Source organism: Triturus cristatus, chromosome 12, assembly GCF_964204655.1.
Source record: "Triturus cristatus chromosome 12, aTriCri1.1, whole genome shotgun sequence".
Classification (NCBI taxonomy): domain Eukaryota; kingdom Metazoa; phylum Chordata; class Amphibia; order Caudata; family Salamandridae; genus Triturus; species Triturus cristatus.
In genome coordinates this window covers 702064447-702083602 of record NC_140595.1, presented here as the reverse complement: position 1 = coordinate 702083602, position 19156 = coordinate 702064447, and the positions used below count along the sequence as shown (strand labels likewise).

General features: G+C 42.3%; 1 protein-coding gene across 1 annotated transcript; it reads left to right on the top strand.

Annotated features, from left to right (window-relative positions):
- Nucleotides 1-243: 243 nt before the first annotated feature.
- On the top strand, nt 244-18968 carry LOC146780141 (vomeronasal type-2 receptor 1-like). Its single transcript, XM_085637126.1, has 4 exons — nt 244-596; nt 12534-12825; nt 14792-15616; nt 18915-18968. Exons 1-4 carry the CDS (start codon nt 244-246, stop codon nt 18966-18968), a joined length of 1524 nt encoding a protein of 507 aa, XP_085493252.1.
- The last annotated feature ends 188 nt before the right edge of the window (nt 18969-19156 follow it).

The window sequence follows — 19156 nt, the reverse complement described above, 5'->3', positions numbered from 1 at the left end:
TGTAGGCAATTAGAATCAGGTCACAATTGCTTCAAACTGATTGTAAACAAGTGTGCCTATCACGGTGTAGGCAGCTAAAAATGTCGTAATTGAAAATACTCGCTCCAGATGACATGAGCGGGATGAACTAGCAGTCTAGTTTAAATCTCCTTATACCCACGTGACAGGAAACGCATTGAGCACACCCAAGCCAGTGTGCAGTAGAAAATGGGAGGTAGGGGTCTAATTTATAACTTCCCAGACATGCGCAGGTTGTTTGTTCCAGAGGGAGCTGGAGCGGAAGCTGGTGGGTTGCAGATGAAGCTGGAGTGGAAGCTCATCAAGGAAGAGAACACGAAGAAAATCAAACAGGTTGCTGAAAATGTTGTGCTCAGCACTGTAGAGGTACCGCGATCCCCGCAGGAGTGGTACAGTACAATGGTGGTACAAGGTCCCACGATCCCCCACAGGAGTGGCACAGCACCTAATGAGTTTCAAGTGACAAACTGCTTGCCGAGAATGCTGCGATCCGCACTTAAGAGATGCCGCGATAACCGCAGGAGCGTTACACAGCACAAGTGGCAGCATGATGACAATTGGAGTGACACACAGCACAGGTAGCTCTGGAGGATGTCCAGCAGGGGACAGGGGCCCACAAGGTTAAAGTCACGGCACAGGCAGCCCCGAGGCAGCTCAACAATGTTAAAGTAAGTGCATACTCACGACCTTGTGGGATCTGTACCTGAAATCTGCAGCTTGTTGAGATCTTGCATCCACACCGTTTGGAGCTGCCGACTACGCCAGTGTAAGATCCTAGTATCGGTAGAAAGGATCAGCCGAGGCAGGTTGTAGGGAGAAACTCATGTTTATTTCTCAGTAAGAAGATCCCATCCATGTTCCAGCAGCTGGATCCACCAACAGTCTCCAAGTCATTTTCAAAGCTAACATTCCAATTCACCTGTTACCAAGATATCAGTCAGGAGACTTCATTCTCTGGTAACCAATGCACCGCAGCACTGCAAGGTACAGATGCCACATAGGCCTAGTGCCTGTGACAGGATATGGGCCAAAAAGCAACGTGGACACACCACATTTTTACAACGAAAACAGACTCTTTTTAGGTCTCGCCTATGCAGTGCGCATGCGCGGCATAGGAAAGAGACCTTTAGTAATCGGCACAGCTTTCCTGGCAAAAACGTCTGGCGATTCACTTGCAGGAGCGAGCAGCTGGTGCCATATGTTATCAATTACCATGCCTTGCTGCTCGCTCCTGCATGGGAATCGCACAGGCCCCCTCCTCTCTCCCCTCCCCCTGCTGTCGCGTGAGGCGTGGGCGTTTGTTTATTACAGAAGACTAGGAAGGTCACAAATCACCTGTATGGGAATTAAAATGGGGCTTTTATACAGCCATACATGGATTGCAGGATCCCAGTGTCCTGTACATTAAATTTTATTCAGGGATTGCAGGCTCCCTCTCATGTATTATAGACTGGTTTAACTGTTTGAAGCATGCGGTGTGTGAAAACGTACGCTTCCACAGTTCTCCAGTAACGGTGGGACTCTTACATATGTTACCAAATTCTTCACGTTCCAGCAAAGGGGCTCCACGCATAATACATCTGGCCCGACGCCCTCCCTCCTTCTGCTCGGATGTGATTGGATGAGCAGGAGGCACCTCCTTCCCCACTCTTACAGGCAGACAGGGCTCACATTGCATCCTGCGGCCCACTTGGACGTATCTCCACAATTTCTCCAGCTCCAACAGGTTTCCCGAGCATAACATGCTGCTCCGTGCCACCTCCTCACGCTGCCCCCGACTCTCCACCCGGGCGGACCTCCTGCTGCTGCGCGGCTGCAGCACTGCTTTCCCAGGCGGCCCCAGCGTCCAGGAGTGAGTGCCTAACACCTCGAGCGATTAGGATTGAGGCGGGGGCACTCAGAAATCTCAGAACTCCACAGGTGTTGCCCCTCCCTTCCCGTATCACAATGATACTATGTTTGCATTTAGTTGGCATAGATACCTTGTATTCGACTAAGAAAATATAAGCACTTAAATGAATGCTAATGTGTATTGTGCAATGAAAGTTATGTGGCAAGGGTGGGCTGCTAAATTATGCGCCAGAGTGAAAAGTATTATGCAGCAGCAGAATTAAGATTTGAAGTGCGATGTGGCCCGTTTTGTTAAAGTATTACTTTGTTATTGTTATATTGTTTTCACATTAACGTTGTAAGAGCAAAGGTTTCACTTCATTAGTACCAATTTAACATACCACCCAACAAATCAATGTGCATCACAAAGGTTACTATTCAAACTTTACCAATGTTTTTTCCATGTGCAGCAACATGTGTTGCTTGCGTTTAGTAACTTTTGATCCGTTTGAGATAAAAACAAAAAATATATTTTGTTAAAACCTGCAGATTTTGCAGCAGGTAATGAGTCATGTGGCAAAACCATATTCATACAGAAAACGTCACAGCTGCTGAATCGTATAATTCCAGTGGCCCTGATGTTCTTTCATCATGTAAGCTAATGGTTGCCATTCTTCTATGTGCCCCGTGAAAGATCACTGTATTCACATTCTGTGATAGCAGCTCGACATCTTGTTTCTAGACCTGGTCTTTCAATCACCAACGTGATGCCTTGTAGTTGCCCTGTTAGCTTCAGGTGAGCCTGAGATAATAATGGCGCCAGCAGAAAAGTCAAGGAAACGGTGTCATCGCCACTTTTCACTAACACAATGGCATGTTTGTGAGATGGTTGAAAGCGTTTCTCTCTTGTAACCCATCTCTTGGGGTATCTGGGGATGGTGCCCTGGATAAACACTCTTAAATTACTCAACACGCATGGAATTCATGCATTGATCACGATGTCTATCCACTAACTTGTGAGCCCAAACGTTGTGTGCAAACATGAGCAGGTGCAGATGGGGACCACAAGGCCCATTCGATCTGCCATTTTTTTGTTGTTGCAAGTTCTTCACACAAAGAGCTTAAAAAGCCTCTGCCTTTTCCAATTAATTGTCAGTTTTCATTTACTGTGTTAGCCTCCACTTCCACCCCATTTGCAGGGTTTGAGAGGTTCAAGTAATATTTAGTGCCCTCATTGTAAACTTCTAGTTTTTGGGTTTTTTTTCAAAACAAATTTTATTGAGATTTACAAGTAGTGCAGTATCCTGCACAAGAGATTAAGCCAAAATGAAATTCCATCTGTTGTACAAGTTATATTATCGTGCATAATACATAAATAGTGTATCCGGGTCAGTACATTATGAATTTTAGTGCATCTGATAGTTAATATATCTGCAAGATCTAGTTCAAACAGCTTTGTCCCTCATAATGATTTTTATAACTTGCGACATATATCTTGCACTTCCAGTGAGCTAGAATATTAAAAGCGTAACTACCTCCCTCCCCCTTATTTAACAATCAGTGCAGCATCCAGACCTACAATGGATCACAAGAAGGCCTATTTTTTATTCTCACGTATAAGCCTGGCAACCATGGCATGCATCAATTATGTGTGTCAGGAATGTTTCTGTTCTCTCTCCCTATTTTTAGGCCGAGCCTTAGCGCAGCGCACATGCGCTGCACTAAGGATACGGCCTCTTGGAGCTGACCAGCACTTCGCGCATGCGAGAGCAAGCTTGTGCTCAAAGTCCTGACATTCCATTGGCCTTTGTGTGCGTCTTCCTTATAAGACAGCACGTAAGTGGGTAAAGGCGGGCGCATCTCCTGCCCTTCCCAGCCAATGTAACTACCCATGGCCTAAGGCTTGCGGTTACACGCACCGGCCACATCTGTTTTCAATTATCGTGCCCAGACGCGGGCGCGATAATTGAAAACAAATGGGCTGCTTGCTCTAACAAGCGCACGCGGACCACTCGCGAGCTTACCTCATCCGTTCCCGCTGTCTCCACCCCAACCCCTTTTAGGATGCACGTTTTGGGTCTCTCCGTTTCTAAACCTCCCGTGGCTTTATTAAATTCCAATTAATTACTGCAGGTGTGATCTAACTGAAACGTGTGAGGCGCATGGCTGTGAAATCAATCAATCAATCATGTAATTTGTAAAGCGCACTACATACCGGGCAGGTTTCAAGGCGCTGGAGGGGGGTGGGGGGGCTGTTAGTGGTCGAAGAGCCAGGTCTTGAGTTGTCTCCTGAAGGTCAGCAGGTCTTCGGTTTGACGTATGTGGAGGGGGAGGGTGTTCCAGGTCTTGGTGGCGCGATGGGAGAAGGATCTGCCTCCGGAAGTAGTTCTCCGGATGCATGGGACCGTGGCCAGGGCGTGGTCAGTGGAGCGGAGTTTTCTGTTGGGTACGTAGAAGGAGAGTCGGCTGTTGAGATAGGCTGGGCCGGTTTTGTGGAGTGCCTTTTGTGCGTGGATCAGCAGCTTGAAGGAGATTCTTTTGTCGACGGGGAGCCAGTGCAGGTTCTTCAGGTGGGGGGTGATGTGGTCGCGGCGCGGGACATCGAGGATCAGGCGTGCAGAGGCATTCTGGATTCTCTGTAGTCTGCTGATGAGCTTGGACGAGGTTCCGGCGTAGAGGGCGTTTCCGTAGTCGAGCCTGCTGCTGGCCAGGGCCTGGGTGACTGTTTTCCTCGTGTTTGTCGGGATCCATCTGGAGATCTTGCGGAGCATGCGGAGGGTGTTGAAACAGGAACAAGTGAGTTAAACTTGTTGCTCGAAGGGAAACTTCAGATGAGACCCAACAACACCTCCTCTGCCCCTCCCCCATTCCAAACAAGCAGCAGAGCTCGGAGATGCTACTGAGCATCTGTGGGGACGCAATGGCGCATGACATTTTGATCGCCCCGCGGCCGCAGTAAATCCTGTGGCTCACCTTCATTACATCATCAAGGAGCTGGTCTTTGTCCTGCAGCTGCCTGTGCTTGCTCCGCAGCTCGCTGTCTCGCTTTAATAACTTTCACTTCTCTTCTTCTCGGACTGTGAAAGACAAAGGTCAGTCAGCGGAGGTCGCAGATGGTAGAAGGCAGGCAAGGCTGTCAGATGGGATGTGCTCACGCATTTGAACGCTAGCAATTGATGGCTACAAATGAGCTCGCAGCATCATTATTTTTAACAGGCGAGTCATCGTGATGCTAGCAACAGCTAACGTTATTCTTGGGGAAATTAACTCTAGGAAAGGAGGGGCGCACACTCAAAGGAGGCATGCATCGGCTCTGAACAGAGCTCAGTGAGATCAAGTCAGGGGGTTCACTGTTTGCTTCTGACATTTTATGTTGGCGTGCGTCTAAATACATCTAAGGTATTGTTTAAACTCCTCTGCATAATGAACTCTTTATGATGTGTCTTGTTTGGCACACCATTTCAATAACTGCTAAACACTTCCTTACTAAGTTTTTTTTCATGACATTATACATATCTCTGCCGAAGTTACACATGGATGAAATTACTTTGTTTTAAATTTCAGCCTCCACTAAACCCAAATGGCACATACCAACTGATGTTATCTGCAACAGCAGCGACTGCGGAAACTGTCTACAGTAGCACATGCTAACTCAATCCAATAAAATGCAGGGGAATATATATACCAAAGTACTTTACTGGGCACCTGGGTAGCTAGAAACGAGTAACCCCAACAGAGGGCAGCGAAAACTGATTTAATATTATTATCAGGATGGTTATTTGAACCAACACCATGCAATAAGCTCATAGACATTCTCCTTTTTTTTAATAGATCAATTTAGCATTTAGACATTCTAAAGTCTATGATAAGATAATGAAAAGCTATTTTGTGAATATATGTAGCAGTGCTTTTGACGCTGAAAAGTTTGGAGCCAATCTGCAAACATTAGAATTTCATCCAGGCTTGACATCAATTTGAACCACTCTCTTTTAAATGTCCTAGCAATGGAAGACTTTGCACTATCAGCTTCACCTAAATTACAATCTCTGGATTATACTTCAGTCCCTACTCTCTCCCTCAACCAAGTTCGTGAGTCTGCAAATGACTTCCTTCACCAACATAAAACAAGCATTGGCATAGCCAATAGGTCTCACCTTTGGGACCTTATATGTGTTTAGTTATCCATCACAATATCCTTGGTGCAACAACATCAAGTGTTGCATGGCTAAACACTTATAAGGTCCCAAAGGCGGGACCTATTGGCTATGCCAATGCTTGTTTCACTAAGTGACTAGCTGTGGATTTTCCCCAAAGTCTCCCGATAAAAATTGTACCTCACTTTTGGGGGTAGGCCTAGTGGTTGCGACAGGAAACGGCCCAAAACGCAATCTGTACACACCACATTTTTCCAATGAATTGCAAAGTGCCTAGCTATGGATTTTGAACCCTAGCTTAGCGAGCACCTAGGGAAACCTAGCAAACCTATACATTATTAAAAACTAGACACCCAGCGGAATCCAGGATGGGGGGGCTTGTGTGGATCTCACCCGGTTCTGTTACCCAGATTCTCTTGCAAACCTAAAACTTTGTCCCAAAACCCCAAGTTTTCGTCATATTTCTGTGATGGAAAGTTCTGGAATTTGCATGGATCCACAAAATTTCACCCACCCCGGACACCCGAAAGTCTCCTGATCCAAATTGTACCTCATTTGTGTGGGTAGGCTTAGTGCCACAACAGGAAACGGCCCAAAATGCAACATGAACACACCACATTTACACAGTGAAAACTGACCCTTTTTTTGCAAATTGCCTAACTATGTATTTTTGAACCCTAGTTCAGTCAGCACCTAGGGAAACCTAGCAGACCTATACATTTTTGAAAACTAGACACCCAGTGTAATCCAAGATGGGGTGACTTGTGTGGCTCTTACCGGGTTCTGTTGCTAAGAATTCCTTGCAAACCTCAAACTTTGTAAAAAAAAACAAATTTTCCTCACATTTCTGTGCTGGAATGTTCTGGAATCTATGTGGATCCACAAACTTCTACCCACCCCGCATTCCCCAAAGTCTCCTGATAAAATTGGTACCTCACTTGTGTGGGTAGGCCTTGTGTCCGTGACAAGAAATGGGCCAAAACGCAACATGGACACACCACATTTTTACAGTGAACACAGGCCTTTTTTTGCAAATTGCCTAGATGTGGATTTTGAACTCTATCTCAGACAGCACCTAGGCGAACCGAGCAAATCTTTCAATTTTTGATAACTAGACACCCAAATGAATCCAGGATGGGGTGATTTGTGTAGGTCCCTTGCAAACCTCAAACATTGTGAAAAAACAACACATTTTCCTCATATTTTTGTGATGGAAAGTTCTGGAATGTGCATGGATCCACAACATTTTACCCACCCACATTGCCTAAAGTCTCCTGATCAAAATATTACCTCACTTGTGTGGGTGGGCCTAGTGCCCTGTCAGGAAGCTGCCCAAACGCAACATGGACACACCACATTTTTACAGTGAAAACTGACCCTTTTTGTGCAAAGTGCCTAGCTGTGGGTTTTGAACCCAAGCTCAGCCAGCACCTTGGGAAACCTAGCCAACCTATACATTTTTTAAATCTACATACCCAGTGGAATTCAGGATGGGGTGACTTGTGTGGATCTCACCGGGTTATTACCCAGAATACCTTGCAAACCTCAAACTTTGTAAAAAAAACGCCACATTTTCCTCATATTTCTGTGATGGAAACTTCTGGAATCTGCGAGGATCCACAAAATTCCACCCACCCCGCATTTCCCAAAGTCTTCTGAGAAAAATGGAACCTCATATGTTTGCGTAAGCTTAGTGCCTAGCTGTGGATTTTGAACCCTAGGTCTGCTGAGACCTAGGGAAACCTAGCACACCTCTAAAGTTTTGAAAACTAGACATCCTGGGGAATCTAGGATGGGGTGACTTGTGTGGCCCTCACCAGGTTCTGTTACCCAGAATCCCTTGCAAACCTCAAACTTTGTAAATCAAAAACACATTTTACCATATTTCTGTGATGGAAAGTTCTGGAATCTGCATGCATCCACAAAAATTCCACCCACCCCGCATTTCCAAAAGTCGTCCGATAGAAATGGTACCTCACATGTGTGGGTAAACCTAGTGCCCGCTGCAGGAAACGGGCGAAAACGCAATGTGAACACACCACATTTTTACAGTGAAAGCTGACGCTTTTTATGAAAAAATATGTTTTTAAGCGATTTTGCATTGTGCACCCACACAAGTGAAGCATCATTTTACTTGGAAGACAAAGGGGAACGCTGGGTGGGAGGGCATATGTGCCGGCACGGTGGTCCACCACAGAAATGTGAGGTAAAAGGGATTTTTTTCATCTAAATTTGAGGTTTGTTGGGGATTCTGGGTAGGAAAATGTTAGGGGATCCATGCAAGCTATACATCTCTGGACTCTCCTGAGTGTATAGCTTTCAGAAATGTGTGAGTTTGGTAGGTTTCCCCAAATGGCCGCCAAGCCTGGGGCCAAAAACGCAGGTGCCCCCCTGGCAAAACCAGGTCGTTTTGTAATTGGTAATTTTGATGTCTCCTCACTACATTTTGGACCCTTGCCCTGGCCTATCCACACAAGTGATGTACCATTTTTATCAGGAGACCTGGGCCTGCACAGTGATCCTACAACTTACCCACAAACAAATGTGGGGAAAATGTGACTTTGTAAGTAGGTATGAGGTTTGTGGGGATTCTGAGTAAGAAAACACTGTGGGATCCATGCAAACCGAACCGCCAACCAAGATTCAGTACACGCACACCACCATCCATGCACACCACTAGCTAAGCACCATCCATGCACACCACTAGCGAGCACCATCCACACACACCGCCAGCCAAGCGTCGTCCACACACACCGCCAGCCAAATGGTATTCATGCACACAGTCAACCAAGCAATATCCACTGACACTGCAAGCCAAGCCCCACCCACGCTCTCCACCAGCCAAGCTGGACCAGACTGGGAAGAGCAACCAGCCCTGGCAGATTGCTGCTCGACCGTCTCTGGGAGAGTAGGACGTGCTGGTAAAAGCACTGCTCCCGCTTTTGTTACAGGGGCCCGATATTGCAGCACTGCTGCAAAACAGGCCCCCAGTGACAAAAGTGCCCCCCAGCCACAAAACCACCCCTCACCCCTCCGTCCCATGGGGGAAACACCCAGTGCCCACTACAGCTAGTCTGGCCCTACAGCCAAGCACCATTCATGCAAGGGAGGCAGAAAGACTGGATTTTTTGGGGGGTGTTGGGGGCACTGGCATGCCCATTTTGGGCAGAAAGACTGTGGAATTAGGAGAGTTGGGGCATTGGCATTCCCATCTCGGGCAGCCCCCACCCAAAATGTTGCGAAAAATAATCCCTGGTGGCTAGTGCGCTAAAATAGCCCCCTGATCACGTAGAAAGTAAAACTGAAATGAGCCTATAGGCTCATTTCAGTTTTGGTTGCAGAGGAATTACGTCAGTGCGATATGCACGCTGATAAACATATCCCTGAAACATGCCAAACAGACTCAGGAGCTGGAGAAGCCCATCTCCCGAGGCTGTTTAGGGCTTAAAGAAATCCCTCTGGTGCGGGCACTAGATGGAGTTCTTGTGCCATGTACGCAGAGGGCCTGGAGAAGACCGACGCACATGAGCACTGGTGCGTTGGACAGCTACCGGATGTCCGTCGCACAGAAGGGGTTAAGTGGACACTCAGGCTCATTGTACTCGTATCTGCCATTATGGATCGTTCAGATGAAGTGTTGTATTCCCAATCATTAATACCACGAATTGCAAAGCACAATACTCGTTCCGGAAATCTGGCAGTGCTATTCCCCTTCGTATATATAGCTGCATAAGGAAGTGCTTATTGTGTAAACAAATAAGTACCAGGGCTGTCACCAGAAGGACACCAGCTTGCACCACTTATTGCCCCTGCCATGCTGCCAATGAGAGTAACAACACACAGCTAACATCGCACTCCTAAAAATTTGATAATTTGGGATATTTCATGCCCCCAAAGATTTAAGAATAGCTTGGGTGGCATGTAATAGTAATTTTTCATATATATTGAATTAATAATTAACTGTTGTTGTGGTAATCTTTAAATTAGGAAGACAGTGACACTGTGGCAGAATGTCACAGGTGCTAGTGTTGACGATTAAGTGTTGGTGCCGAGGACTGGAAACTGGCATAAGGTCATCATGGTCATTTGGATGGGCTTTTTCCCACAGCAGGATGCACAAGGTGCTATGTATGTTTTGAAAGTATGTATCTGGATCCATTAAATTCATATTTGTAAGTACACATATCAAGTGTGGTAATGAAATAATTTTAAAAAGGGTGGGTCTAACGATCATTGATCGGTAAGCTTCCTCCAGTCAGCCACACCAGAGTTGAGTCTATTTAGAAGCCTTCCCAAGTTATTATCTATGAATCTCTCTTTATCTTCAGTCACATATATTCCCCAGGTTTCTGAATCCTTCCCTATTTATGTGTAGTGGATAATCTTTGTCATTTTGTGGGGTCATTGTGTCAACATGTATAAGATTGATTTATGCCAAATACAATGGAGGCCTGAATAGTTTCCAAATATTCTGATAGCTTTAAGGACTTGGGGATAGTTTGTGCAGGGTCTGCTAGATAAAGAATAATAAGCCTGGTTTGAGTGACCCAATTTCCTCCCATCTAATATCCCAATTCAAGCCTCTAATCTGGACATCTCTTCTTACCCAGGAGCCCCATGGTACCACAGCCAGGACAAGTAGCAGGACGACATTGGGCAGCTCAGCATCACCCCTCAGTTCAAAGAAAAGTCCTCAGACGTTTCACCATTAACATGTACCCAGGCTAGTAGTTTTGCATACAGCAGTTTGATCCATTGTATGTATTTCAGAGTGAATCCCATCTTTTATGATTGTAGAATTAGGTAAAGATATTCACCAACGTCGAATGCCTTTCCAGCATCCAGTGACATAATCATAACAAGTTCTCCCACCATCGTTGTTAAGCAACCATACAAGTGGCAAAGATTGTCTCATGGTAGTATGGAGCATAAACACCATAGGGTGGATTAATTTATTCTCCTGTGAGATTCAAAATTCACTGATTTCATAGGACACATGTGTATTAATCATTACTTGCCCTCCTAGCCCCGTACTCCCCCATCAGAATTTCTAATATCCCTGTCCATTCCTTTATAACTTCAACACCACGTGACCATCAGACGCTCTATTTTCTAATCCATTGCATCTCTACCCCTCACACACAAGTAATCCATTGCTTTTCTTCGGATGTCTTGCATGACATTGTGGCGTGTAGTTCCTATAAAAAGAATATAGGATATGCGTGTTTAGACAACATACACTGTAGGATTGGTGTCAGACTGACTCTGAACACCCCCACTGGGTATGTTGGCGTTTTGTACCAACTAACTCACAGTGCCACTAGATTCTCCTCTTACCAAGGGTAGAATAGTTCCTGGCAAACATCAAACAGGACATCCGTGATCCCTCAGGACCGTGGAAACAATAGACTATCTTTCACCCCAGTCACTCATGCTTTCTTAGTCTGTCTCAGAGAGATACACAGAATAAACAGGCTGGGCATTTTCAATAAGTATTTAGTGAACAGTTGTTATTCTGGTGTAAAATAAATGAGCTGCAATAACTGTTAGACAGTATAAGATATAAATGATTAGCAGTACTATAAAGGTAAAAGGATGGTATAGTTCTACCATCTTCCAATAATCATGAATACATTCAAGTAAATAAAACACATGATAAAAGATGCGTACTCCTATTATGTCTCCCTTACTAGATGTACCTAAATGAACCTAGCCTGTGTGTAGGTGTTAAGCCAAGAATTCCTCTAGGATTTAGTCAACCCAATTACCTGAAGTGAGAGACTATGGGACCCTGTCCTGGTCTCAAGTTGGACACCCCGCAAGGGATGTTTTAGACCACTGCGAGCTGGAGTGTCTGCATGCAGGAACCTCAGCGTCTCTGGTCAGTGTGTCGGCCGGGAATTCTCAGTCTCCCCTGTCTTATCTTAGCAAGATGTGATGTATATATACCCATAGGTCTGCCCGGAGGTCCTACCTTGCTGTGTTACTGTGTCGGCCTAAGGATGACATTGGGCATGAACTTTATACATAGATTTTATACAGGAGATGGTAGTCCAGCTGTGCTTCCAAGAATCCTCATGCATAATGTATAAGATTTCGAACTAGGGAAAACCTGCGTTCTGAATGCAATGTAGTATCTAGGTAAAAGGTCAGTCCCTGTAAACCGTGACAAGTGTAATGTAGGGAAGAATATAGGTGAAGGGTAATGACATTACCAAGGCCTATAATATGGTACCTATATGGAATATAACAATTGAGGGTAGTTAAGCCAATCTTGAACTGCAGTGTCTATGCATTCTCTTGATGTACATACTTACCAGTTTAAGTCCATGCACTGCTAATATCTCCTTGTTAAACTGCTGAGCCATTAAAAAAGGAATTTTAAGTACTCTGACATTCCTTCTTGTGGTCCCAGTCCTTGCAATACCCAAACTAAGTAACTAACTAAATAAAACAGCACTAATATATCTAAAGGACCTGTTTGGTGTTCAATCTAACTATAAATTACTCCTGTATTCTTGTCTCTTCTAGGTTCAGATCCCCTTTATACCAGAGACTCCTGGCTATGGTGTTTGCTATAGATGAAATCAATCAGGATCCTGCTCTTCTTCCTGATGCAACTCTTGGATTCTGGATGTACGACTCTTGTGGTGTGGTAGGGAGGACACTGAAGGGTACCTTATGGATGCTCACTGGAAGAGAAGAGATTATTCCGCACTACCGCTGTCAAAAGACCCCACCTCTTGCAGCAATCATTGGAGATGCCGCCTCACTTGCCAGTATACCTATGGCTAGAGTTTTGGGGTTGCACAGACAACCACAGGTAAGGTCATGCTGGATACTTGATTTTCAGCCATTCTAAGGCAATGCAAGTTACTTGACTTCATTTATTTGTTTTTTTGCTTCTGATTAATACAAATATGCCTACAAATAATTGAATTAAAGAAGCAGTATATAAGAAGAACAGTGGTGGTTGATTGCATAAATGAAACTGTTTAGGCCGGGGAGTGATATGTGAGAGGGCCATAATATGATAACACTGAAAAGATAAGCTGTCATTCACAGTGGTGGCAGTCCTGGAGTGGCCAATTCCATGAGGTCAGACTGTGCTGAATCTTCTTGACAGGGAAGGTGCCTCTTTAGGAACCAGATGATGTTTCAAAGAAAGAGGGCCTCGTACAAACAAAGCATTTGGTAAAAGTGATCACAATTTGCACACCAACATTTAATGAATGGGTCAGTGTTTTATAAACCATCATGTTTACTAATATGTCAGTTATTAAAATACCGAATCATAGTGGATCACAATTCGGCATATATTAATATTAATGAGATAGGTTGCAAGTTGTGACCCACTATGATGAACTGCATCACAGGAATGGTGGCTTACTGGTGTTAGCAGTCCACCATGTCTGTGATTTCTTTTAAATAAAACAATCTTTGTTTTAAAAAAATGTAGTCCGTTTTCCATAAAGGAAAAAAAATATGATTTTTAAAAAAACTAAATGTTTTACATACTTTTTTAGGAATATGGACAACTGCCTGCCCCAAAAACATGTTTTTGTCAACGTTCACAAGGACAATGGGATCCATTGGGGACTCCTTCCTATTTGCCAATACCACATCCTTTGAGGTGTCTTTTAGCTGTCCCCTTCCAAATACAGATTCAGTATGGTTTTCTTAACCCATTTATTGATTCTGAATCTATTTTTTTCAAATCATTAAATTGGCTTTGTGCATTTGAAAAAGAGTTTTATCATTCGCAAACCCTATGCTTTACCAAATCAGATGTAATGTGAACGCTAAAAACCTTAGTACATGAGGCCAATAGTAAATCTTATAAGCACTGAGTGAGTGTTTCAATCAGGGTGCTAAGAAGGTGAAGGGCATTCACACTGAGGCTCCAGTGAGTGAGTTTAAGGTACTGCTATGTCAATATGATTGGAAGTGGAGCGGTTGGGTCAGAGGGTAGAGAAATATGGCTGAATGAAATATGGGCATCCGTGACATGCATGCTTTTAAAACCAGAGTGAAGAAGTTGGGCGGAACTCTATTTTGTCCACTGAGCGACCCTGCCTGGTACCAGAAAGGGATGAGATAGCAAGAGAAAAATCAGTACATGTGGCAAAGTGAGGTTTAAGGACTTATTGTGTAAACTAATTAGAAAGCTTTTGCAGTAGCCAAATGTTCTCAGAAACAGAGTGGTGAAGAATGTTTTTAATGAATGGATTGTGAGATGCAGGTTGGATCAGGTGAGCAGGAGATGTGTTTGTCAGGAGGCAGAACAGCTATGTACTTCTATTAACATGGAGTCAGGGTTCCAGGCTTGGGGTGCAACGATTATGACACTTAAAAGAAAGGAAATAGAGCAGATGATGAATGTTGGGAAATGGTTCTGTATTCAATACAAAAAAAATTAAAACACAAATGTAATGTGCAAATTTAATTTCAATTCTCCTCCCAGGAACCAGATTCCTAACTCTTTAACAATAATATATTATGATTTTTTATTGAGTACCATAAGTGCAGTCCTGGATATAATGTTTCAAGGTATCAAACTAATTCCAAGATTGATCCTATAACATGCCTTCCCCCAAGTTGTAAAACAGTCATATAGTTTGCAAGACTCAAACCTACATTAATGCAACCAAGCTCACTAGGTAGCCTTCTGACAAGCATATGCTATGGAATAATACTTTTAATTTGTGCCTATTTTAGAGCCATTTGGGCACTCTTGTAAATTGGAGCTATTTTGTCTTACATTTATACTTTGTTTTTTTAAATTTCAGATTAGCTATGGATCCACTGTCTCACTCCTCAGTGACAAACAGCAGTTCCCCTCCTTCCTGCGCACTGTTCCAAGTGACGAGTACCAGTCCCGGGTCCTGGCTGATCTCATTGGACACTTTGGATGGACCTGGGTGGGCATTGTAGCAGAGGAGAGTGACTACGGCCGGCTGGGCAGCCAGATACTGAAAGAGGAACTGGGCAGGTATTCTGCTTGTGCTGCTTTTCATGTGGGGCTTCCACTGGTTTACTCAGAGATGAAAATTAATCATGTCATTAATGTGATCAAGGAATCCCGGGCCAAGGTTATTGTAAGCTTCTCCAGTATGGAAAGCATGCTTCCTCTTCTGAAGGAGGCAGCAAGACTCAACCTCACAGGGAAAGTTTGGATAGCAAGCGAAGGCTGGGCAGAAAATGAGCAGTTTTCAGACTCTGAGTTCAATAAAGTTCTAAATGGCTCCTTAAGACTCCTAATCCAGAAGAGCTTGCTGCCAGGATTCCGAAATTTCATGCTTGGCATTCGACCCTCTCACACCCCTTCTGACATTTTCATGAGAAGCTTCTGGGAAGAGGTTTTTGGCTGCCAGTGGCCTACAAATGAGACAAAAAGAACATCTACAGATTTTAAAGACTGTTATGGTACAGAGGAGCTAACAGGACTCAACATCACGTTTCTCGATGAGACCAAATTCAATAATGCAGCCACTTCTTACAAAGCTGTCTATGCTGTAGCTCATGCTCTGCATAACCTGCGTGCTTGCAGAGGCGGAGAGGGCCCATTTCAGAACAAAACCTGTGCTGACAGGGATTACTTTGAGGCCTGGCAGGTGAGGATATGGATGGATATGGATGCTTGCAGGACACGAACCCCATTAGTGTTCAACTCCTTCCCCAAAATGGACTATCTTAGAGGGGGAATAGTAAATCTAACCCATTTAGTGCCCAGCACCTTCCCTAAATTAAATATTTGAGGGTTGGAATATATGTAATCTCTTTTAGTGTCCTACACCTTCCCCAAAATGGTTTATTTTGGAGCAGGAATAATAAATAAAACCCCTTTAGTGCTCAACACCTTTTGCAAAATCAATTACTTTGGAGTGAGAATAGTAAATCTACATACTTTAGTGTCCAAAACATTCCCCTAAAATAAACAGATTGAAGTTGGAATAATAAATGCAATTGCTTCAGTGTCCAACACCTTCCCCAAAATGGGTTACCTTGGAGTGTGAATAGTAAATCTAGCCCCTTTAGTGTCTAACACCTTCGCCTAAATGAATTAGAATGGAGCTGGAAATAGTAAATCTCCCCCTTTAGCGTAAAACACCTTTCCCAAAATTGTTTACATTGGAGTGGGAATATTCAAGCTATTTCCTTTAGTGTCCAACACCTTCGGCAACATTCAATATTCTGGAGAAGAAATAGTAAATGTGACCCCTTTGGGGTCCATCACCTTCCTCAAAATTAATTAGATTAGAGTGGGATAGTAAATGGCACTGCTTTAGTGACCGACACCTTTACCTAAATGGTTTAGATTGGAGGGGCAGTAGTCAATCTAACCCCATTAGTGTCCAGCACATGCCCCAAAATGGTTTACATTGGAGTGTGATAGTTCTACTAACCCCTTTAATAGTAAATGTAGCCCCTTTAGTATGAACATTTAACAAAATACATTGTCTTTTTTTGTGTGTACTGTGTATTTGTTTTTAAAGTAAACAACATGTCATGGCTTTTATAATTTAATTTATTTTGTTTTTCATATTTTATTTAATGTATATGTTGACATTTATTTTCATTCATTTACTTTTTTCAATTATAAACCTTTTCATTATTAGAGTAGTACAACATTTATTACACAGTTTTTTATTTTTAAAAAAGCAGGTGACAGATATGTGTTCATATATATCTTTTTAACATTTTTCAATACGTTTGAGTTATACTTCTATTGTTTTCTATAGGGAGATAGACATTTTTTAATTTCCATTTAGCAGCCATGTATTTAATGTTAATTGCTGCTGTATAACAGATAAGGTGTGGCCTTTTTAAGTTTGTCTTTAGGTTTGTAGGAGTGGGGGTGTTGGGATATGTAGTTCGTGTGGGTTAAAGTCTTAGTTTTGTTTATTAAAGGCTGTTTTGTGGTCGATTGTGTTATATTGTTTAGTAGTGTTCTGCTTTAGGCCTAGTTATAGTTTGGTACTACTATTGTGTTTTTTGGATATGTTGTATTTGGGAGTTGCTGTATTTTGAGAGGGTTGGTATGTTATGTTTTCTTACAGGTTTACACATCAAATGGGATTGCATGTAGCTGTTTTTAATGTGATTTTCTTTTAAATTATTTTCGTTTATTGAAACCCATTTTACTTTTTTTAAATTACCTTTACATTTTCAAATTTCCTGGAGCAGTTCTTATTTTTCATTGTTTGGGTTTATTATGGTTCCTAATTGCTGTGGACTACTTTGGCGGATTTGCTTTGAAACTTTTTGTTTTTTGTTTTTATTTGAGGGTTTGGGGGTTTTGGTATTTATTTTTTACATTTTTGTGGATTTGATTTTTTGGAGATGGGTGTCAAGAAATATCTCCAGCAACACAACTGTAAGTATGATATTTCTATTTGTTTTTGGGTGACACATGTTACCTTTTATTATGTGTATGTATTTTGATCTAATTGCAATGTAAAAGTATTATTTTCCATGTGTGTGAGTTAATTGGTTTCATGTTGTTTACATCAAATATTGTGGTTTGTGGTTGGTTATTGATATGTATTAATTACATGTTTCTATTTATTAGTCTTTCTTTCAATTCTTATTGATATATTTTTGGACAGATATATAAAAATAAATTGTTTAATATTTAATTTTAAAAGGTTATGTTATGGTGGTGTTTTATTTTGTTGAGCTTTACTAATTAGTAGGTAGGTAGGTGATGAATAATAGGGATTTTGCTATTACTTGTAAGTAGTGTGCTCTTGTTATTAATAAAGATTCTCACTTTACTTTATAGGATTTTGTACATTTTACTGGCTTGTTTGCCTATTATAGGTTTAATTTGGTTTACTGATTGATCTATCCTTAGTTTTTGGTAGCTTTGTTCTCTTCGGAGGGCTCTTATGAATGTGTAGAGTGGTGGGTTGTTTCTTTCTAATGTGGTTTGAGAGGCTTTGTGCCAAACTTCTACTGCATTGGTAGTTTTGGCTTTTTGAATCATGGTGCTTTCGTAGACATTCCACCATTGTATTTGGAATTTTGATTGGAGTCTGCATCCAGAGTGGTGCAGTCTTCCAATCCACGTGTCTTCAAATAATCCATTAGGGGACTTACATTTTGTTACTTTTATTGTAAAATGGGGTTTCTATAAGCATGTGGTTGTGGTAAACTACCTCTGTTACTGAGACATATGTTAGTGAACTTAATTCTTTTATTCTGGTTGCATTTGTGGGTGGTTTTGTTCTCTCACTTTAATAACAAGTGTTAGAATATTATTTCGTACATTTCCAATTCTCTGTGCTTGTGCTTTCTTGCTTTAAGTGTATTCCATGTACAAGAGCAATTGTTTGCCTTTCTCTGATGTTTTATAGCTTGCACTTTCTGCAATTCTACGTGAAAACAGTATAATTATGTAGATAAATATTTTGTTATAAATCTAACTTTAGTTTGTTAATGTAGAGAAAACATAATTTCAAGTGTAATTCATTTTATATTTACATATTTGTTGCTGGTTTTATCTGCAGGTCTTTTTTCAGTATTACGTCGAAGCTGTGGAGATGTGGGTCAGATGACTTGTTTGGGGTAAAAAGGTTGTTTTAGTAACATTTTAAACATTTATGTTTGGTTTGTTTGTAGGGGTCATGGGGTTTTATGTTTATTTTTTGCGTGTACGTTTTTCTTGATGTTTATACATTTCTTAATTTTATTTACTTGTAATTTGCCATTGTCAAGGAGCCTGCAGTTTAATTAATCATTGAACTGTACTTTTGGTTTAACTAATCATTGTGCTACAGTAGTAGAATAGTATCTAAAGTTTGTTAGAAAATATAAACACAGTCTTTGTTTTATTATTTATTATACATTTCCACTTTTTTAAGTTAGGTTACATTGAGATAGTTTAATATTTTTACTTACTTTGTTAAGGTAGTTGATAAATCTTTTGCCATCTTCTTCTTTGCTGTTGTTTTGGGAATCTGACAGAGGGCCTGATTTAGATCTTGACAGGCCTGGTTCCACTGCCACTTTTTTGACGGTCTTCCCGCCTGCCTACTAGGCGGTCTGCCCACTCTATTTAGATGCTGGCGTATAGATGGACAAAAGACTGTTGGAGTGCCTCTGACTCTGCCAGGTCTGTTTGTCTGCATCAATGGCGCTATAAGCAAAAG